The sequence below is a fragment of the Tamandua tetradactyla genome, chromosome 15 (assembly GCF_023851605.1).
Source record: "Tamandua tetradactyla isolate mTamTet1 chromosome 15, mTamTet1.pri, whole genome shotgun sequence".
NCBI classification, from domain to species: domain Eukaryota; kingdom Metazoa; phylum Chordata; class Mammalia; order Pilosa; family Myrmecophagidae; genus Tamandua; species Tamandua tetradactyla.
The window spans coordinates 44,668,716-44,690,533 of NC_135341.1; the positions used below are offsets into that span (position 1 = coordinate 44,668,716).

Here is a 21,818-nt window from a genome sequence, read left to right on the forward strand (position 1 = left end):
ACAGAGGGAGAAGTTGATAAGATAACATTTGGGCAGAGATGGAAGGAAATGAAGCAGTCATGCAGATATTTGAATGAAGAGTATTCCCAACAGAAAAACAGCCAGCACAAAGTCCCAGAGTGCTTGGCATTTCTGAATAAAGGCTGGAAGGCAATGAATGAGGGGAAAGAGATCAGAGAGACATTAGAGAGCCAAAATGTCCAGGGCCTTACCAACCACTGTAAAGATTTGAACTTTGGCTGATTGAGAAAGGGAGCCCTTGGAGGGATCTGAATAGGAGTGACATGATCTGAAGTCCTGGCTGTTGTAAAGGACAGATGATAGAAGGCCAAGAGTATAAGCAAGGAGACAAGTTAGGAGGTCACTGATGCTGAGATAAGATCATAGCAGAGTAAGGATAGAAGCATGGTTAACTATTACGAGGCTATGACAATAATCCAGGTAAGAGATAATAGTGGTTTGGACCAGACTAGCAGCAGGGAAAGTAACAAGAAAACGCAAGTTTTGACAAGATTTGCTGAGAAATTAGATGTAGGGTATGATACAGAGGCATGAAGACTATTGCTATGTCACTTATATAGGTTTATTCCACTACTGAAATCCAGGAGGTTATCCTTAAGTTATAGTCTTCAATACTGCTTTACTTGTATCCTAGCTTACTTTGCCTTAAAAAAAAAAAGCTCTTACCATCTTTTGTTGATTTTGTTGCAAGTACCCCACAGTCAATAACTCGCACATCTGCGTAAGGTCTGCTTGCAGCATCAGTTTTCAGATTTTCAATTTGTTCGATTACTTCAAAACCAGAAATAACTAGTCCAAAGACAACATGCACGCTGTCACAATACAAATTCAAGAAAGAATTAATTTGATGATACTTAAGCTATGAATAACAATTAAGACAACAGTTATAAATACCTACAGACTTGAAAATAAAGCCAAAGTTTTTGATATATGAAGCAATTAGAAGGGAATTAAAAGTTGGAATCTGCTTCATAAAAGGAAGCAGCATCAATTACTAAAACCAGGCCTTACTTTTCTACCTTTAAAACAATGTTTTTGTTTTTGTTTTTGTTTTTTTACCTTTTTTAGGGTTAAGAATCTATTTACAAGATCTTTTCTGATACTCGGAATATGTCCTTACTCACAGGGACACTCAAGACGGTATTGCTGAAGCACATTCATGGGGCCAGGTTAAAGACCCCCTTCAGTGACATGAGAGCCATGGGGGTCTCATGACTATTGTCCCCTGTGATCCTTAAGGAAAAGTCTGGCTACAAGAGGTTAGACCAGAGATCAAGAGGATTCACCCACAGTCCAAGCTATATCTTCTTTATGCCTGACCACCCAAATACTCCCCAAGGTAATAAGAGCATTAACTCTTACCCATCCAGGTGTGGAGCAGGTTTTGTGGTACTGTACAATAAACATCAACACAAAGAAGATGGCAAAAACCAGGTGTTCATATGAAGAGAGCAGAAGAGTTTAAAGCATGTAGAGAACAAAGATGTAAAGATAAAAAGATGAGAGAAAGTTAAACTTGATATACATCTAAACTTAAAAAACCTCAAAAATAGCAATAGCAGCCATTTTACTGATAAAAACTCAAGACTGTAATGAATTAAAAAATCACATCAATTGCTCCAATATCTTAAAGACTATATACATACATATTAAATACAACTGATGTGACTGATGGCCGTGAATACACATTAAAATGAAGTTACTGTCCAATCTAAAACTACAATAAAAAAGTGAACAAATATATTTAAAAACCTCAAAATTTATCAAGATAATTTATGGAGAATATAAAAGCACCTATCATTTGCCCTAAAAAAGAAAAGTGTGATCAACACCTGCTCCACAAACTTAAATGAGTTCTTCTATTTGTTATTTCTTATACTCAGTCAGTCTGCATATTTTAGGCAGGCAGACAGAGGCGGGCTTTGAGAGTCCTGTTTTCAGAACTTCCTACCCCTCTTCCTTCACCCAAGGTGAAGCTTTGACACTCATAGCAATTCTGAAAATGTAATAGGGTAAAAATGTTCAATCAGCCAATACGTTCTGATAACAAGTAAGCAATGGTGGATAACATTACAGACATTTAAAATTTTTGTGGCCCAGGAAACCCCCAACTGGCTTCTTCTGCAGCCACAAACCATTAGACAGTCACTCTGGGAAAGCCTACAGTGGTGCATTTGATTAAGATAATTTGAACTCAAGATGGTTTTCCTATAGCATTTTCACACATCTTCACACTATGTGAACTGTAGTGGAAAAGATTCAAAAGCAGATAACTAGACTCAGAATTATATACTACAACATCTTAGTTTATGAGAATGAGAGATAGATATTTGAGAGAAAAAAGTCACTGGATATTAGGCCATATTAAAGCACTCAATTGTATTAGAAGGTCCCATTTAAATTTTTGTATTCACTGTAAGGCAATTCTAAAGCATGTAAAATCAGTAAAACACAATTTTAACCTTTGCAACAATGCTAAAAATCATTATTCTAAGAAAGAATTGTAATGCTTATACCTACATTAAGAATATTTAGCTCTGTAGAGCACTACAGAATTCTATTTAAAAAATTAGATTGTCAACTTAAGGAGTTCTAGAATTTTAAAGGAAATTTTGAGTTTTAAAGCCACAAGTCTCAAATTTTCCTTAAATGATTAGGAAGTGGAAATTGCCAATGTCATTATAAAAATGAATAAAAACAAGTAGAAGGAAGAAAGAGAAAACCAAATCTAGCGAATTGGTGAGCCATCAACACATAAACCATTAAACCAGTATTCAGAAACTGTTTTGGACAATAAGTAACTTTAAGATAAAAACGTGCTCCCAGTAATTATAAATTTTTACCAAAACATACTAAAGACAGGAATAAATTAGTTCATAAGCTAGACAATGGTTCCATTATTATGAAAGATGTAAGCGTGCTTTAAAAAGGTAAAAATATTCTACAATATTAAGGATCAGTCTAAAAAAATGTAGCAGTGAAAACAATGATTTACTGATTGAATACATTCCACCTCTTTCTTTGATCCTTTCTCACAACTTTTCAGATCTAGTAGTGGGGAAAACCCTAAACATTTTTCTAAAACACAAGAGCCCAATTCAATTGATCATCCTGGCTAATAGGAGTGCTATAAAAACAAACGATGGCAAACCATTAGAGCAAATGGTGAAACAGACATTCTAGTTAATTGCAGTGATATAGTTCCTGACACTCAATTTCAGAATAAAATACTATCTTTATGACAGATTCATATTTTATTTTTAATTCAAATAAAACTGAAAAATAAACTTGGTCTTTTATTACAGTAGTGAAGAAAGCAAGTGAAGACAGGAACCACACTTTCTTTCAAAGACAACTTTCAGACTGCCCTCTGTGCCTAGACCAACATGAATAATCAAGTCCATTATTCATATCTGCAATTTCAATGCAGAAATGCAAATCTATACTTTAACTGGGTTAGACTATGTGTTAAGGATACCACTGAAACTCTCTTAACAAAAAGATCTCTGGAGTTCTTAGCCTACATTCCTACATTGTAATTTACTCCAATAGCCTACACTGGAGTAAAAATGCCAATGTAAAGCAGGCTTACTGGCACTGGGCTGACATGAGACATGACCAAACAGAGAACAAGGGTCAAATGGGGTTACAAAAGGGCAGAGAGAAATGCTATGCTCAGTCTAAGCTATTCAATTCTACTAAAATGGGCAAAAGGATCTTATCTTACCAACTCATAACTGTATTAATCTTTCAAAACTATATATCTGTTTAAAGAACTGTTCAGTGGTGACTGTATGTTCAGTAAATTAAGACCTTATGAAGGCCAGAGACTAGTATAAATACATATCTTATACATGCTCATGTAAACGTACCTAAAGGGGAAGCAACTACAAAGAACATTTCAAATTATACAAACCTTACAATATCTACACATTTCCATTTTCTCCTGTTACTAGAGACACTGATTCTTCCAGTTTCCCCTACCCCTGAATCTATTTTAAAAACATATGAGCAAGGGTTCACATCTAAATTTTTATACCATTATCAAAGAAACTTTTGGTCTTATACAGAAATAGTTCTGCACTGAAATGAGATCTAAAACCATTATATAAAATATAACCCATCTCCCCGGCAGAAAATATGTAGAAACTTGATAAAAACAAGCTGATGAAATTAAACTATGCTTCCCAGCATTAACCATGAAAAATAAAACACACTTGTTTTACATGTATTGCTGCCATACAGATCAAGCATAAAGTTTTTTTTTCTTAAAATGATTCAATGCACATAACAATAGGATTAAAGAGATAAAGGCAAAGAAAGAAATAGAAAGAGCCTTAGAGTAATGAGACATTACCTTTGGAGCGCACGGTGTAACACTCTTTCTGTAAATTTTACACAAAAATGGCAAGAAATAAATTGTAATACACTTTTAATACAAGACTGAATCTATGTTTTAATATCAATATAACTTTGAAATTAAATATTTTCAAGTTTTATGTGAAGCAAGAAAGCTTTTAAAATGGAGGGCTCTAAATTTTCTTTCATGTAGGATATGAGGTGAATTACGCTTAAGAAAAGCACTATAGTTGAAATGGGAATCTGCTCAGACCCTTAATATTGCATCACTAGAGTGTCAATAATAACTATTAAGAAAATATTACTCTTCCTTTCACAAGTTCCAGAAATTAGCCAAAACACTTGGCAATTTTCTCAAATAGAGAATATGTATCCTAAGTACATAAATTAACTATAAAAATCTGAATGTCCAGGAGCAGTTACTACCAGTCCAAAGCAAAAATTTCAATGGAAAAATATGGGAGAATTCAAAAGCAAACATAAAATGTTTTTATTAATTCACTTTAAATAGTTAAATAACTTTCATGGTTTTAGATTTGCAACCCCACCCCCACCCCCCAATCCCAATGGACCACCATTAGGAGTTAATGAGCAAAGGTTTGGAAAATAGTTACTATTCACTGCCATTAAATAAACTTTGTAGTTGTTAAGTCATCGGAAATAATAATAGTAGTAAAATAAAGCAGCATAACTAGAATTTTAGGGATCTTCTCAGAGGATAAAAAGGCAAGACAGACGAAAATATGACTATGCCGTCAAATCTAGGTCACAGTACTTTCTTTCCCTTTCTAATCTGATTTTCCCCATTATAAATGTTGTCTTTTGTTTTCAAAGAATACAGACTGTCAATTTTAAAAGTATTAAACTTTAAACATATCTATTACTACTCAGCCCCCAAACCATATTATGCAGTAAAAAAAATTCTTATAGGGGTTTAACATAATAAATCTTGAACTATTTAAAAATAAGCCTTAATTTCCTACAGAAGCATTAACATGAATTATTTTTGTAAAAAGAATATAATTTTTTAAATAATATGGAGTTTTCATATGAATGCTGTAAAAAATGTGACTCTAGATAAAAAGTAGTATAGAAGAGGGAAATAAAGATAACCTATTTCCCTCTAATCTAGGCTTTAACATGACATTTTTTCCCTTCAACTCATGAAACTATTGCATGCTGTCACGGAAGAGGCACCAAATTGTACAGAGCAACAAAGCTTGTGAAAGGGAAAAGGCAATTAAGGCACTTGACAGTGTTCTACCGATGTGTTCTAAGTCACCAAAATAGAAGAGCTCTCTAAAATTGAGCACCAAGTTTAACAGTACAACTAAACACTGCTAAATACAAAATTTCTTTCAGGTTACTTATCACATGATTGTATAAACACCAAATAATATTATGACTGGATGTCAGGGATGATGCTTGCTATTCAGAGAACTTAGCTTATGGTTAAGTTTCATGAACACCTGGGTTCATAAAAAATTTTGGAAATTAACGTGAATAGTTTCAGTAAGAATATAACTAAAAGTATGCCCAAAGGTCTTATTTAGAATCTTCAGATGAGAAATGAACATGTGTAAACATGCTCTAGTAACAGGTAAACATGAAAATCTGGACTGAAAAAGGAAGAAAAAATGCTAAACTTTTCAGGTTATTATAACTTACTAGCATTTCTTCTCACACAAATTCATGAATATGTGGGAGGAAAAAAGCATTCGTATCCAAATCTACCCTTCTGCTACCCAAAATATAAACCCCTTAAAACCAAAGCTGCCCTTCCACGCCCCTTGCTCTGCCACTCTGAAATGACAGCTCCTTTTCCACTCAGGTAGACAACCACTTGCAAGTCTGCTTCTTAAATGCAATAGAAAATATTCTAGCATATTTTAGGTCTCCCCTTCATTCTCCTTTTTATGACTTTTAAAATGTAATAAACACTTTCCATTTAAAGTTCAAAGTCTGACCTTTCTGTATTACCTTGTTTTTTTTCTTATTCTTTTATAATTATTATGACCACTGTCAGTGGTCAATGATAGGGACTGTTTTCCAAAGCTATGCCCCATGCTGTGACACAGGCCCCACATTAAGGGCAAAATCTGAAAGCATCATGCACAGAGGGCACTACATGACAACATTCTAAGAGCAACTGATGAAGAGTCTGCTGCTCCTGAATTTAGGCAAGCTAAGCCCAAAGCTTCTTTGTGGCACCTATAGACTAATGAAATTATAGTTACAATTATTTCTGGTATACCTGCAAGACAATGTACATAAATATATTCAGAAACTTAGGGTTACTCTACAAAATACTTTCCCTTATGTCCACATTTTCATACTATAATATGTATCTTTGGAAGTGGGGATAAATACTTTACAAATACAGAAAGACAAAGACTATCCAAGGTACAGAGGAAACATAACTAAAACCAAGACTTTCACACAACTGGTTTAGTGCCCTACCCCAGGAGAACAGTTATTTAAGAGAAAGCTATAAATTACCTACCTAATCTTTTTAATGTCTATTTTTATGCATTATCTTCTTTATCTTTTCAATGAATGTAGAGAAAGACAATGAACATCAGAACCAGAATAGGAACTATTATTGCTCGCAGCTAAAGACCAAAAAAGTATCCCCAATGTCATTTTACTTTCTAGCAATACTTGATGCTTCTAATACTTAAAAGAATATTCAGAGCAGAGTGGTGAATAAAATTATGTAGCTTACATTGTACAGCACTCTCTCTCTACTATCAATTTCTTCCAAATTATGAGTAAAATGTCTATAACATGGACTTTACAGTTTTTCTTCCTTGTTTAGCATTAACTATAGAATAAAAACATTGGACTACATGATCTCTAAGTCTCTTTCCACTCTAAGACTTTATGATTCTATGTTTTTTATTATGGCTTTTCCCTAGCCTCTGGAATAAAATAAATAAACAAATAAGGATAAAATTACCAAATATCAAATGACTAAATACCAAGTTAACCGGTTAACTTCGGTCCCAAATATTTTAATTTCTTCAAAAATACCTCTAAGTAAACAAGCTGTATTTCCTCAGTGATTCACTAGGATAAGGTCAAATATCACTTCCTTCATGTTTATTGAACAGGACTATCTTAAAAAGAATCAATTTTCTTCTGTACAGGCTCCCCAAAACAAAGTCATTATGACTAATATAGTATTAGAGATAAGCAGTTTATTGCCATAGTTACAAACAGAAGAAATCTGAACTTCAACATATACATAATTATTCCAGCCAAAGAAAGGTAAAATTATGTTTCATGAAAATGATGTATGCCTTAGGAAGGGGTGTTTTTTAAATGTATGATTAATGAAGACAATAGTTAACGCACACAGCATAAGAATTCTTGAGGGACATTTTACAAATACCCCATAATAAAAGCACCATATTTGCTCCTTAGGTATTGAAGAGTAACAGACTGATAACATAAAACACAAGTACAATTTTAAGAGGATGTATTTCAAGTCCTCATTAAAGCCTATAAAACAGACAATAAAGCCAGTTCCTGGCATGTTTCCTTCCATTCTTAAATCATCCTGTGTTTTTTCAAATGCCAGAACTGCTATTCAAGGTGCCATGTGAAGAGCTATTGTAATAGGGTAAAAGACAGGAGCCACTCTTGGGAAGTCATCAGGATGAGTCTGCAACTATCAATGCTTGTAACCTCAACTGTTGGAACTATTATCTGTGATTACATATATATCTTGAAGACAGCACATTATACTTTTTACTACTTCCAATTCCAAAAGGATTTGGACTTGCAAGACATAGAATTTTAAAGATTTGAAAGTGCTCAATTGAAGTTTTTTCTTCCTACAGGGCACCATGTCCATTTTACCTATCCTCTACATAAAGCAAGGAAAAATTTACTTTAGAAATGCGAATGTTAGTTTGATTTTATCCTGCAATCCATGGAAAATTATTTTAGCCAGCATTAAGGATGCATACAGGCATAAACACTTCTTTAAAAAAAAAAAAAACGGTAAGGATTTGTGTGTGCAAAAACACTCAATTTCTTCCAAGATTGCTTTAACTGCAAACTACTTTCCAGAAGTAAGTTTCTTCAAACTTAAGGTAGAAATTTTTCTTTCAATCACAAATTCATAGTGATTTTAATGCCATGTATGTTTTATTAGGAAAAGAAGTTTAAAATGTTTGACTCTAATTTATCAATGTTAAAGTTTTCATTTAGCATTCTTTGTCAAAAATAGCATTCCAATGTAAAATTATCAAGTGGTAGCCTTAATTTTGTTTGATATACAATATTCCTAGAAAGGACTTAAGAAATTCTATATAACCAAACCAAGATGTTTTGAAGGTGAATCTCATACACTAGAGCTTAATGCATATACATGCCCTAGTTTTATACATAACATTTATTAAACAAGCAGCAAGAAGCTACTGCTACTTGGTACATAAAATTTTAAATGTATTGATAAAAAAAATGAAATCTAAAAGAAACTTTAGAGCCCTCGGATGGTAGCTTCTTGACCAATAAATCATTAGTTTATCATGTTCACAGTTCAGATAAGCTTAAAAATGGAAATGGGAGACCTCAATCAAAGGGTAAGCAGCTCCTATATTAAGTTACTACGAAAGGAGTTTTTCAAAATATTCCCCACTAATTTTGGCCCTTAAGAAGGTTAAGAATAGAAAAATACTCTAGTAACAGAAAGTTTAATAGCCAAATATTCTGTGGTATTAAAACAAGATATAAAAACAACTGTTTTAGATCTTCTTTTTTGTATAACTCCAAGCATTATCATCTTCTATCAGTTTTCCATTTTTAGGACATTCTTAAGAACAAATGCCCCTTATCTGAACTTTATCAGATCATACTGAAAATCTATTTTTCAGACAAATTTAAAATATGAGATTTATTTTATATGAATAGTTTACTCCTTTACAGACAGGGAAGCGCCATTCATACTCATCCATTCAGAAAGATGACAAAGAAAACATTTTCTCATAAACCATGAATAAAATTTTTTCTAACAATATATAGCAAAACTATAGAGATTTATTTCCAATCAAATGCATTAAACCTCATGCTGGGCCATTAATTTTCACATTTCACATCATAGGATTATAATAAAATAGGTTTTAGAGTAGTTTTAGATAAGAATATAACTAAAAATATGCTGAAAGGTCTTATTTAGAATCTTCAGATGAGAAATGAGCATATGTAAAATACTTGTATTTAAAACACAGTTTTAGCATTCTGAAGTTTCTGGAGTGATAACTGCATTACAAACTTCGGTGGAAATGACAGCAACACTGGTTTAATTTAATTATGCACAGAGTTTCAATTTTTAAAATTGCTGGCTAAATAGCAAATCACCTATCTTTACATAATGCTAAAGAACATCTGAAAATAATGCTTCCTCTCTGAAACTGGCTCAATGAGTAAGATTTAAAAATCAGCCATGCAATCAATGGTTTACTCAAATCAATTGCTTTCCATGCCAAGGGTGCATTTACTCCTATATATGAATTTGTTTTTTTTTTACATGGGCAGGCACCAGAAATCGAATCCGGGTCCTCTGGCATGGTAGGCAAGCATTCTTGCCTGCTGAGCCACCGTGGCCCGCCCTATGAATATTTTTTAAATAGTCATCATTAGTTTGTGTTTCAACCTAGTTTTGGTAAAATGAGCCCCCGAATTTGGTAACAGTCAAAACCAATTTCTTAAGATGACAACATATTTTGAAAATAATGTAGCTCTTCAAGTTATAACTTTTAAGTTCCTCTCTTCAAATCCAGGATATATACTGAATGCTGAGGTACTTCCATCAGAGCTTACCAGTTATTACAATATTAGAAATCAATAATAAAGCCCAAGTTGACAGAATTCTATCATTAAACTTGGCTTAACTATACCATCTTTCTCATGAACAGCGCTTCTCTGTTTAAGAAAAGCTTGTCTCTGAATTATGCCTACTCACATGAAAAACTGGGAACCATTGGTATGTTTCCCTCGATTTGCCATTGACAAAAGGAACGCTCTGTCATGTTTGAGGATAAAGTTTTCATCTGTTTGAAGAAAAAACAAATTCGTCAGACTCCAATTATATGCCAATTTTAAAGTGTAATGTTCACAGTAATAAATAGAAAGCAAAGGATGGAATTCGTCTTCTGGTCAGTACAGATACTTGACTGAATACTTAGAAAAAAATTTAAACTAATAAAATAATAAAAGCATAAAAAGACCAAAAAGTACTAAGTAAAGCCTTGAGGAGAAGAACATATATTTAATGCTTTATACAAACAGCCTTAGAACAGTCACTTTTAGTGGTAACACTGGCTAAATGGCATTTAACCTATTAACTTTCAAGGAAAACTAGTACAAAAATTTAGAAAGATCTCTATAGTAAAACTTATTTTCTCCAAATTGCCAATTATCTTGCCTAATGCACTATGGATGAGAGAAATTAAATAATCTTTTGTGTTTAATTTCTATATGGAAAATTCATTCAATACTCAAATGGATTAAAGCTAGACTATGAGAGCAAAACAAAGTTATATAAATTAAGTTGTAGGGACATGCCTAAATTAAGTTTTAAGTTCCTTCTAATCAACAGGATCACAAAATTATCTAAGGAAGAAAGCTCTGAAAAAATAAAAATTTAAACAGCAAAATACAATATCTCAAGATACACAAGTATCTGCCAAAGAGAGCAACCACATTAAAGTGGTCTACATCATTAGTTTCAAATTGCTACCATGCTATAATGGAACCAGCTAAAAAGCTGTTTCCTATTTCTTCAAAGGAAAAAAAATTTGTCATAAAGATTACTTAGAGATGATAAGGTCAAACTTCCTTTTAACATTCATACGAACAAACCTTTCTTTAGAACAAACAGAAACATAGAAAACTTTAAAAAATAATTACCTTGGGAACAGGCTTCTGAAAAAGAGTAGTAATCCATTTTTCCCCAAAAGAAATATAAAAGACTATTATAATACTGAAGCTACCATAGCGTTAAAACCTAATAATATTGGATCCCACTATAAATCTCTGCAACTGACTTTTCTAAGGCTTTTTGGGGCAAGTGCAATAGTTAGATTTATGCAAATGCTAATACTATAGGAATAAAATACAATCATATACTTCTAGTATACAAAAGAAAACATACAAACCTTTAGAAAGGAGGAAATACCAACTTTTATTCAAACAAATTGCTTGGTTTAGGAAAAAAACACAACTAGATTCTTTTCCCCAATTTGGAACAAATAACCCATAGGGAAAAGAAAAAAAAGATACAGATGCACATATGAAATAATACACAGAATTTTCCAAGTCTTCAAGCAACATAGATATCCGGCCACAACCTGACCAGGCTGTCCATAAATTTATTAGGAAGGGTGCAAGGGAACAGAATTGGAATTTGTGTTACTGAGCTTTGTTCTCTTACCTTTTCATTTTGCAAAAGACCACATTCTCTATAAACAAAAGAATATGTTGACAGTTTTAGGCAGGAAGATAGGAGTTTTCATGTATATAGTTGCCTAACCTCCATGCTGAAAGTCATGTTTAATCATAAAGTTAGCCTTAATTAATCTTGACAATTAAAAGTTACATATTACGATATAATTCATCCCCAAATTCATGCAAATAAAGTATTTTCATGCAACATTAGTTTCATGCAAAAAGTGAAATATAAGTAAACCTCTTCTCATTAAAAGTATATAATCAAGCTTGCTTCAATATCCGAACTGAATAAAAGACCACAAAATATTAAGCCTTACCTTTAAAATAGCCACCATAAATTGATTCTCCACCTTTTCCATTACCTGAAAATAATGAACTACATTAAACCATAATGAAAATTTTAACTATACTTAACATATAAATCAAATTATTGCCTATGGTTTTAATTGGCTAAATAAACTAACATTTTGTAATTGCCACAGATAATCAAAACTTTGAGTCCTAAAATAACCTTATCTTTAAAATGAGTCAAATCTTATTATAATAAACATGACTTAAAAATGATGTCCACAATCTACTTATTTCAAATGGTAATTGCAACAATAAAACTAAAAGAACAAAAGAAACTGGAAAGTACAATGTAAGGGAAATTCACTAGGTAATTATATCACTAAATATTAGTAAAGTAATAGCATACAACTCTTGGTCTACAAAATTTATTCATCCAACAACTATTACTGACCATCCAATATTTACATCTTGCTTTAAGTGATACAATATTTATAATTAAAATAATGAGATTCTGTTGAAACTGATGGACTGCTAGGAACATAACTTTTAGCTGTACCTTCACTGAAGTCCCCACCCTGAATCATAAAGTTTTTAACAACACGATGGAACGTAGAACCTTTATAACATAACTTCTTCCCAGTTGTTTTCCCAAGGCCTTTCTCCCCTGGAAAAAAAAGAATGAAGTTCAGCAAAAAACACATCCTTCCTCAGAAGAAGTAACCAATTAATACTTTGTCAAATACCCTGTGTGCCCTGGATATTGTAAAAGATGTAAGTAGACGATGTGACAAGTTAACACTGAACCAAAATTATTAATACAAAGCAGCATATAAATGTTAAATTGTGTGGTTCAAACTTTACATGCTACAGGTCAAGAAATATGACAGAAGCTTATCATTTTAGTAAAGGAATGGAATCAAAAAGTTCATGCAAAGATTGTGTGTGTTTGTGTATATCTAAGTTAATGGATTTTAAAATTTTAATTTACTATTTCTATTTTTAAAATTACATTAAACATGTTTTTCCTCCCCATTTTTTCTATATATTTAAAATATAAATAATATCGCTTCCCTGCCTTTTGGCTAAGATCAAGGGTAGTCCAATATAAAGTATATTTCAATTTTATATAACAAAGAACACTTCATTATGTTTTGCCCCCTACCTTCTAACCTAAATCTCTTATGAAATTTGGAATGATGAATCTGAACAGAGTGTTGAAATTTGTAAACTACTACCAAGACAAAGCAGTTCTAAATATGCTTTTATTTTATAAACTACAATGTATAGAGTGGATTTTATTATACACTGGCTTTTTTCATGTTTGAGACCACTTATGTTGTCTTCCACTTAAAAAATGCTTCTATGATTTCATATGAAAGTAAGTACTATTTGCAAAATTCATTTCACAGCCCATTATTTTTTCAAGAAAATTTCTACTCTGTTAAGCCAGGAAATACTGTCAGCCAAGACTCCTCATTAGAAATAATTTAATAATTCACTTACCTGAGCATAAGCAAAGGAAGTTTTTGCAAGTTTTTGGACATATGTCTGAGAAAAGCTGAAACATAATACGACCAACTGAAATAAAATATACAGAGAAAAAAAGATGTAAGCAAATTAAATATACCACATTTTACATGAGAAAAAAAAGAATGGTAAATTATTAGATCATTTTTAGTACAGTCCCCTACATGAACTACTAATCTTCAAAACTACCCTTAATAATAGTTGTTTAATTTACGCTTGGACTCCTCCAGTGATAAGGGCACATGGTATCGTAAAGTAATCATTCTGGCCAGTACTGTTAAAAAAGGAAGTTCTTCTGTCCTGTTATTTCCAACTTTTTACCTTCATGGAAGACTGTTAAGAACCAATTTTCTGGGCAGGCCACGGTGGCTCAGCAGACAGAGTTCTTGCCTGCCATGCCAAAGACCTGGATTTGTTTCCCGGTGCAAAAAAGAATCAATTTTCTGAATTGAACCATCCACACTTAAACTCATTCTATTCCCTGAGAAAGTAGAAAGAGAATAGGTTATGGTTCCTAAAAAAACAAACAAAAACTTCCTATCATAAAGAAGCAATGAGAGGGAATAAGGCTGCAACTTTAATTTATACCTCAGAGAAGTGGCTCAATAACTTTGTAGTCTCAAGACTTCAAAGAACAAACTCTTCAAAATTATGGAGCTTTTGTTTATGTTGTATTTTGAAAACACAAGAATACACAAAGCATACATTCCATTAGCTGTCAGAGCAATGACATCATCACGTATCATATAGTCTCTGAAAAGCTCTACTGTACACTCATGAGGGAATGAGCATGAAGAAGGCAAGCGATATCTTAGTATTATAAAAACAGTTCTGACCTCACGAGACCCTGTTTGAAAGGTATACAAAAAAATAGTTTTTATTATAATCATCGTCCTGGGATCCTTTCTTTCTTGTTCTATAAAAATTTTTTCCATTATAAACATTTTTATTTACTCAAAAGGACATAAGAGAATAAATCAAAATTAACTGCAATACTGGCACGAGAACAGACATACAGAAAAATGGAACAGAACAAGAGCACAGAATGGAAAACAGTATTTGGAAACCATATATCTGATATATATTTCATATACACACACACATCATATATGCTGATATATTCAGAATATATAAAGAACTCCTAAAACTCAACAACAAAAGGATAAACAGCCCAATTAAAAAACGGGTCAAGGACTTGAAAAGATAGTTCTTCAAAGAAGACATACAAATGGGCAATAGGAACATGCAAAGATGCTCAATATAATAAGCCATTAGGGAAGTGCAAATAAAAAATATGAGACACATGCCATATTCACTAGAACGGCTATTCTTAAAAACAAAACAAAAAACAGAAAGTAACAAGCATTGGAGAGGATGTGGAGAAATAGGAACCTTAGTATATTGTTGGTGGGAATGTAAAATGGTGCAGCCACTGTGGAAGACAGTTTGGCAGTTCCTCAGGAAGCTAAGTATAGAATTACCATATGACCCGGCAATCCAATTTTTAGTTATATAACCAAAGGAACTGAAAGCAGGGACTCAGATATTAGTAAACCAATGCCAAAAGAAGCATTATTCACAATAGCCAAAAGATGGAAAAATCCCAATGTATCCAGTGGAAGAATGGATAAACAAAATGTGGTATATACATACAATAGAATATTATTCAGCCATAAAAGGAATGAAACACTGATGTATACAACAATATGGATCAACTTTGAAGACTCATGTTGAGTGAAATAAGCCAGACACAAAAGGATAAAGATTGTATGACCTCACTGTTATAAACTAATTATAATAAACCACCTCAAAGAGTTAGAATCTAGAATATAGGTTACCAGGAAAAACAGAATGGGGTTTGACAATGGAGAATTGATGCTAAATTTGTACAGATTTTCTATTTAAGTTGATGGTAAAGCTGTGGAAATGGTTGTTGTTGGTGGTAACACATTATTGTGAATGTAATCAACAGTGCTGAACTATACAGGTGAGTGTGGCTAAAAGAGGAAACTTTAGGATGTATCTATTACCTAGAATAAAAATTAAAAGATAAAATATAGGACTGAACAATATAGTGAATCCTACTGTAGACAATGGGCCATAGTTAGTAGTACAAGTATAAGAATGTTCTTTCATTAATTTTGACAAATGTACAACATGAATACAAAGTTTTAATAATAGTGTGGTATAAGAAAAATACATATAATGTAAACTATGGACTATAGTATGTAATAGTACAAGGAATATTCTTTTATGAATTATTAAAATGTACAATATTGATGCAAGGCATTAATAATAGGGTAGCATGTGGAGAAAAATACACCTAATGTAAATTATAAATAGTAGATAATAGTACATTTTAATAATCTTTTATCAATTCTAACAAATGTTCCATACCAATGCAAGGTATTGGGGGTGGTATGGTGTAAGGGAATCCTGTACTTTATGCATGATTATTTTGTGAAGCCACAGTTTCTCTAATTAAAAAAAACCAACAACAAGCAATTGTTTGGTCTCAGTACTGTAGTGCTAGGTTAAAAACACTGTCACAGCCAAGAAAATAATAAATAATCCACGGAAAGAACAGACTAACCTGATCAGGTTTTCAAGGCCTGACAAAGGCTGAGCTATAGTTATTAGGCATTGGTAGAGTTTGCTTTCATAACTTTATTGTACTGTATATGTGTTATTTGAGAGGCTTAAAAACAATTTTTAAGCCTCTCAAATTTAAGGATCACAATTTTCTATCAGAAAAAAGGAGACAGATATAACTTCTACTATTAGCATAAAGAGGTATACTAATATTAATTATTTCCAAATCAAATCAAACATTGAAACTGAACACTACAGGACACAAACCAGCAAACATTTAACTTGACTAAAGCTCATTAGAAAGACCAGTAGATCTTCAAAAATGCTTTTTAATTGAATTGCATTATTTTGTACAGAAAACGGGCAAATATTTGATGATATTTTTGTTTTTTAAAATCAAAATGGAAAATATTCTGAAGGTAGTCTTTAAAGAAAAAAAAGTCAGAGTAGTTCGTTATTCATGATTTATGGCAAGCATAAACTCTGATTATGAAACTTATTAGGAAGAAAAACTATAAGTCATATAAGGAAAAGACTAATAGTAAATTTGCAGAAGAGAACATTCTCTAAATCCCAACTGATAAGAAAACGGAGTATGACAGTAAGCCCATTTCCCAACAATAGTAAATGCCAGATATTTCTCATCTCCTTTAATGAGTTAACCACCTGGCTGATGTCTCTTCACAAACTAATAGATGCTTCTGAATGAATAAATAAAATCTGAGGAAAATGTCACTCACACACTACTAGTAATTTAGTAGGACTTAGTCATTACTATTAATAATACATTTTATTTAATAAACATATCTTCCAAGGAATTACCACTATGCCAATAAAAACACTGCTCTATATTGGTAAGCCTAAAATCTGAAGCTGGTTAGTTAAAGTATGAAAATGGTGTTTTTAGGTAAGGACAATGATAAAGAACAACACTGACTTCTTGCCTTAATCCAAACATACCAACTTGCAGATCCTTAAAAATAACTACAACAGGGGAACAATACTGAGATTAATACCTAATATCAACAAAACATATTTTAAACTTTAGGAAAAGCCAGAATCTCCAAAAACACCTTGTAGATCCTGACTTGGCCACTAGGTGGTAGGAATGAAATCAACAAGCATCCAGAATCTAAATAAAACCCATAACCTATGAGTATAAATTAATCATTCAAGTCAGTAAGAAAAAAGGAAATAAGAAAACATAAAGACAGTTTTAATAAAAATAAGCAAAAATTAACTAGAAAACAGAAAGAGATTTATGAGACTTGAAAAATAGACCCCAAAGCTTTTTTTTTTTTGGAGAGGAAAGGGACTAAAGAAGATGAATATACAAATTTAGGAAAAAGAATTTTAATTATTTGGATATGGGTGAAGTACTTCCAATCTTCAAATAATATCAAAGTGTAATACCATCTTAACTGCTACAGAATACAGTAAAAGAAGAAATCCTTAATAGGCTTTATGTAAAATAACACTAATGGAAAACCTGAGAAAGATGACACAAACAAATAAAAACAATATATACCACTTAATTAATAAAACTGAATGAAGGAAAAACACTCTGAACATGCATGATAGAAGCTAAGAAAGTTATGAAATGTAAAATTCATCCTTTAACACAACACACATTTTCACATTTCATATCAACAGCCAGAATTATGTTGTTTTCTGCAAAATGTTATTATTGAGATATCTTTACCCACATACAGTTCCACCAAAGTATACAATGGCTCACAATAACATCACATAGTTATGCATTCATCACCATGATCACTTTTAGAACAATTACATCACTCCAGAAAAAGAAACAAAAAGGAAAAAGAAAAAACCCATACATCCCATACCCCTTACCATCCCCTCAATGACTACTAGTATTTCAATCTACCCTATTTTTCCCCCTTATCTCCCCACCTGCTATTATTTATTTCTTTTTGTCCTTTTTTTTTTTTAACTCATCTGTCCATTCCCTGGATAAAGGGAGCACCAGACCCAGGATTTTCACAATCACATGGTGTGCTGGTTTGAAGCTATTATGAACACCAAGAAAAGACATGTCTTAATCTTGATCCAATCTTGTAGGTAGAAAATTTGATTTGGTTATCTCCACAGAGATGCGGCATACCCAATTATGGATGTGGCCTTTTGGCTGCGTCTTGGTAAGTTTACTGGTGTCCTTAAAAGAGGAAACAGGGCAGGCCACGGTGGCTCAGCAGGCAAGAATGCTTCCCTGCCATGCCAGAGGACCCGGGTTCGATTCCTAGTGCCTGCCCATGTTAAAAAAAAAAAAAAGGAAAAAAAGAGGAAATGTTTTGGAGAAAGCAGAGTTGACACAGACACTTGGAGAACAGAGATATAGGTGTTTGGAGATGCATGGAGCCCAGCAGATGTCACCATGAGTTGTTAAGCAAGCCAGAACTGTAGAGAGTCAAGGGATGCCAAAAGATGAAATTCAGCACCAGAGAAGAAAAGTGAGGAACCCCCACAGGAACAGAAACCGAAAACAACAGAGCCCAAGAACAAGGGACCAGCATGCCTTCCCAGCTGACAGAGGTATCCCAGACTCACTGGTCTTTCTTGAATTAAGGTATTTTTCCCTGGATGCCTTAGTTTGGACATTTTCATAGGCTTAGAACAGTAAACTTGTAACTTATTAAATCCCCTTTATAAAAATCTTTCCATTTATGATATATTTCAATCTAACAGCTCACAAACTAAAACACATGGTCACAATGTAAAAGCTATATAGTTATACAACTGCCTTCAAGAATCAAGGCTATTGGAATACAGTTCAACAGTTTCAGGTACTTCCCTCTAGCTACTCCAGTACATCACAAACTAAAAAGGGATATCTTTTTTTTTTTTTTAATTGCATAGGAAGGAACGGTGAATCGAACCTGGGTCTCTGGCATGGCAGGCATGAACTCTGCCTGCTGCGGCACCGTGGCCCAGCCAAAAAGGGATATCTTTATAATGCATAAGAATAACCTCTAGGATAACCTCTTGACTCTGTTTCAAATCTCTCAGCCACTGAGATTTTATTTTGTCTAATTTCTCTCTTTCCCCTTTTGGTCAAGAAGTCTTCCTTAATCCCATGATGCCAGGTCTCAACTCATCCCCAGGAGTCAGGACCCATGTTGTCAGGGAGATTTAAACCACTGGGAATCATGTTTCACATGGGGGTAGGACAGTGAGTACACCTGCCAAGTTGACTTAGAGAGAGAGAGACCACATCTGAGCAATAAGAGGTTCTCTAGGGTGACTCTCAGACATAATTATAAGAAGACTTAGCCTATTCTTCACAGGAATAAGTCTCACAGTGGTGAACCCCAAGACCGAAAGTTCAACCTGTATTAGTTAGGGTTCTCTAGAGAAACAGAACCAACAGGGAACACTTGCAAATATAAAATTTATGAAAGTGTCTCACATGACCGTAGGAATGCAGAGTCCAAAATCCACAGGGCAGGCTGCGAAGTCGATGACTCCAATGGATGGCCTGGACGAACTCCACAGGAGAGGCTCACCAGCCAAAGCAGGAATGGAACCTGTCTCCTCTGAGTCCTCCTTAAAAGGCTTCCCATGATTGGATTTAGCATCACTAATTGCAGAAGACACTCCCCTTTGGCTGATTACAAATGGAACCAGCTGTGGATGTAGCTGACATGATCATGACCTAATCCTATGAAATGTCCTCATTGCAACAGACAGGCCAGCGCTTGCCCAATCAGATGAACAGGTACCACAACTTAGCCAAGTTGACACCTGTCCCTAACCATGACAGTCCACCCCTTGTCAACTTGGCACATTATATATATATATATATATATATATACATATATATATCACCTTAGACCATACTTAATTTCCAAATGAAAACAAATAAGCACACATTTTTTCTTTTACTTGACAATACTCAACATGTCCTGCATATAACTGGAAGCACATTAAATCTCTCCAGAATAGGGTGCAAATCCTTGGGCAACATTCATTCTTAAACTTGATATCTTACAACTTAAATAATATAACACAAACAAAACAGCATTACAGTCCTCGTTTCTGTAACTGATCACGTGGTCGAAGTTCATATTTATCACTACCTTCTTCCATGTTCCCTTTCCCCTCAGCAAGCACTTCAGCTGGCCGTGGTTCTTTGCCTGGTGGGGTGACCCAAACCTTCATTCCTGAAGTTTCAGAGCCATTGGTAGTCCTGCCTGGATTGTGTTGTTGCAGTTTTCCATTGATTTTAATCACAGGGCATGGTAGTACTAATAGACGCCCCAGGGGATCTCCTATATTCCAAGAAAACTCTTCTTTACCTCCATTATGTAGTTGCAGTCCTACTTCCTTCTGATAGTCAGGGTCAATTACCCCAGACAATAATGTAATCCCCTTCTTGGTGTGTTGATCTAGAGGCATAAGTAGCCCAAAGTGGTCAGGTGGCAATCTTAACTTCCAGTTCAGTGGTATCACTGTTGTTTCTCCTGGAGAAAGCACACCCCGTTTTGGAACTAAAACCTGTAGGCCAGCAGAACTCAGGGTAGCAGGGACAGGAAGCAAAAATTTTCCTAGTGGATCACTAGGAGTAATAGTGAGTGGCACCACACCCATTTCCACCCCTTGGTTCCTGGACCCATGGATCCTGGCTATGGGAGAAACAGCACCATACAGCGGACGCTGATTCAGAGCATACACAGCTTCCTGGAGAACATTACCCCAGCCTTTCAAGTTTTTGCCACCTAGTTGGCACTGTAATTGAGTTTTCAAAAGGCCATTCCACCGTTCTATCAATCCAGCTGCTTCTGGATGATGGGGAACATGGTAAGACCAGAGAATTCCATGAGCATGTGCCCATTCCCGCACTTCATTTGCTGTAAAGTGTGTTCCTTGATCTGAAGCAATGCTATGTGGAATACCATGATGATGGATAAGGCATTCTGTAAGCCCACGGATAGTAGTTTTGGCAGAAGCATTGCGTGCAGGGAAAGCAAACCCATATCCAGAGTATGTGTCTATTCCAGTTAGAACAAATTGCTGCCCCTTCCATGAAGGGAGTGGTCCAATGTAATCAACCTGCCACCATGTAGCTGGCTGGTCACCTCGGGGAATGGTGCCATATCGGGGGCTGAGTGTGGGTCTCTGCTGCTGGCAGATTGGGCACTCAGCAGTGGCTGTAGCCAGGTCAGCCTTGGTGAGTGGAAGTCCATGTTGCTGAGCCCATGCATAACCTCCATCCCTACCACCATGAGCACTTTGTTCATGAGCCCATTGGGCAATAACAGGAGTTGCTGAGGAAAGAGGCTGACTGGTATCCATAGAACGGGTCATCTTATCCACTTGATTATTAAAATCTTCCTCTGCTGAAGTCACCCTCTGGTGTGCATTCACATGGGACACAAATATCTTCATGTTTTTAGCCCACTCAGAAAGGTCTATCCACATACTTCTTCCCCAGACCTCTTTGTCACCAATTTTTCAATTATGGTCTTTCCAAGTCCCTGACCATCCAGCCAAACCATTAGCAACAGCCCATGAGTCAGTATACAAACGCACCTCTGGCCAGTTTTCCTTCC

The 21,818-nt window shown here is 34.3% G+C and overlaps 1 protein-coding gene across 14 annotated transcripts in view; it reads right to left on the minus strand.

Annotated features, from left to right (window-relative positions):
* Window positions 1–21,818, minus strand: part of NKTR (natural killer cell triggering receptor) — a 71,988-nt gene that overhangs the window by 16,151 nt on the left and 34,019 nt on the right. For 3 of the 14 annotated variants that reach the window (XM_077129668.1, XM_077129665.1, XM_077129666.1), the window contains exons 3-8: window positions 13,633–13,707; window positions 12,686–12,793; window positions 12,156–12,200; window positions 10,352–10,439; window positions 1,384–1,413; window positions 688–833 (exon numbers count right to left, since the gene is read on the minus strand). In XM_077129668.1, coding sequence (XP_076985783.1) covers window positions 688–833; window positions 1,384–1,413; window positions 10,352–10,439; window positions 12,156–12,200; window positions 12,686–12,793; window positions 13,633–13,707 — 492 coding nt within the window. The other 11 variants (XR_013162827.1, XR_013162828.1, XM_077129667.1 and 8 more) reach the window with 11 other exon arrangements.